Genomic DNA, 1,993 nt, shown 5'->3' with positions numbered 1-1,993 from the left:
CACAAATATACACACACACACACACATATATATATATATATACACACACACACACAATCATGTAAATATACAAATATATATATATATGTGTGTGTGCGTGTGTGTATATTTGTGCACGGCTGGGAATTAGAAATTAATTATCTTTTTGTTATTTTTTAATAAAATAAAATATTAGAAAAATTAAAAAATTGCATTATTTAATTACTAATATTAATTGTGAAATCGATATTAAAAACTTAAAATATTTTTTTATTATTTTATTTTTAAATTTGTTTTTAAAATCAGAATGCAATAAAACTGGCAAACCTGTCTGTAACTGGCCATAAGCTAACTTAATCTTTATATAGTGTTGCATTATTGTGTCAAATAACTCTATCAGAACTGAAGGCTGTATTTATGGGAAAATCCTTCAAGAAAAACTATCGCATTACATGTTTGTGTTTTGTCCAACATCATGAAATATGCATATAAATCAACAAAAGATCCTTTACCATCTTTTACATTGAAGTGAAGGATTCTAGAAATTCTCATATACATTTACTTATAAATATTTTATATAAATTTCTGTGAAAGAAAAAAAATAGAAGTATATATTACGTCACTATGTCAGTTTTGGAGCCCATTTTGTCAGACTTTGTCAGACTCTTATTTTTGCTTATCTTATGAAAAAATTAATAATTGAAAAATTGCAAACAGTATTATAAAAACTACTATATCATCTGATAGAAGACATTTTTTAGTTTGTATTTATGTTTCTACAGTTTCACTTTTGTTTGGGTTAAGAAATACGATCCAAAAATGAAGTTGAACGAAATCAGTGATTTTTATTTATTTCTACTGTGTGGATGTTACTATTCACCTCTCTGTGTGAGAGACATAAATACAATAAACTTTGCTGCTGAAAAATGTAAAATTAATGTAAGTCATCTCTCTGGAAAGATAATACAATTATAATGTTTGAAATCTTATTAGCCTATCAAGATCTATGGTTAATAAGTAATTTGTTGTATAATAACTAGCTATAAAATTCATTCTTATATTATGTTTTTTATGTTAAAAATACTTTTTCATATTCCGAGTCTATTTCCATTTTTTTTTTTATTAACTTTGATGACATAGCCACATACGGGTTAACCTCTGAGAAATTGTCACTCTATTTCTTATAAAGATATAATTGTATAATTTATTACTGCTTATGTAATTTATTTATATTCTTTTTCCTTTTTACATATAAATTTAGAATATAAAAGAATATGCAATTGTTTATAATCTTATCGAATATAATAAATTATAAGATATAATTTCTCGAGATTATGCACTATGTAGTGTTTCCCGTGTTAACAATATGCTTGAAGTCAATAGCAAAGCTTTGATCGAACCTGACGTATTAGCTTCTGTGCCACAGCTTTTGCTAATCCGGACTCATGGACGGAGTTTGCAGTTGACCCGAATCCTCTTGCGGAAAAAGAAAGCTAAAGTTGAAAACGAAAATGGAAACAAAATCGAAAAAAGAAGGGAGCGAATCATTTCGAGGAATATCTGCTTCAATTTCTCGAAAAAATTTACTCGAAGTATGGTGAATTATTTATTTTTGAAAACCATGTATAATAAATAATAAATAATGGTAAATTTCATTATTGCAAAAAGATATTTTATTTAAGTTTGTTTAATGAATAATACGAAGTATAACCATTAGGTTTACAACATAATGGTTATAGCATCATTATTTCGTCGCGTATAACTTTAACGTTTGGTGCTTAAAGCACTTAATGATGAGATCAACATTTGATTGCATCTCTTTTAATGGCAATTTTTACGATCATTAATTACAATACATAAATTGCAGCAATTACGAGTGTCGATGTGGATACGGTTGTTTATAAAAGGAATACCTATTCATAAAACAATTTTTCGATTTAAGAGCTAATTTTTACTTATTATAATATTACGATATTCACATTTAGGATTTTAATATCTCTTATAAGATATTTAT

General features: G+C 26.2%; 1 protein-coding gene across 1 annotated transcript in view; it reads left to right on the top strand.

The window, feature by feature from the left end:
* LOC108687184 overlaps positions 1-1,993 on the top strand; it is a 22,015-nt gene that overhangs the window by 718 nt on the left and 19,304 nt on the right. Inside the window, 3 exon segments of the mRNA XM_018192835.1 lie at positions 1,392-1,459; positions 1,462-1,514; positions 1,516-1,571. Coding sequence (XP_018048324.1) covers positions 1,392-1,459; positions 1,462-1,514; positions 1,516-1,571 — 177 coding nt within the window.

The sequence above is a fragment of the Atta colombica genome, unplaced genomic scaffold (genome assembly GCF_001594045.1).
Source record: "Atta colombica isolate Treedump-2 unplaced genomic scaffold, Acol1.0 scaffold102, whole genome shotgun sequence".
NCBI classification, from domain to species: domain Eukaryota; kingdom Metazoa; phylum Arthropoda; class Insecta; order Hymenoptera; family Formicidae; genus Atta; species Atta colombica.
Note: the sequence above shows the minus strand (reverse complement) of the source record. Positions and strands in the feature narration are given on the sequence as shown.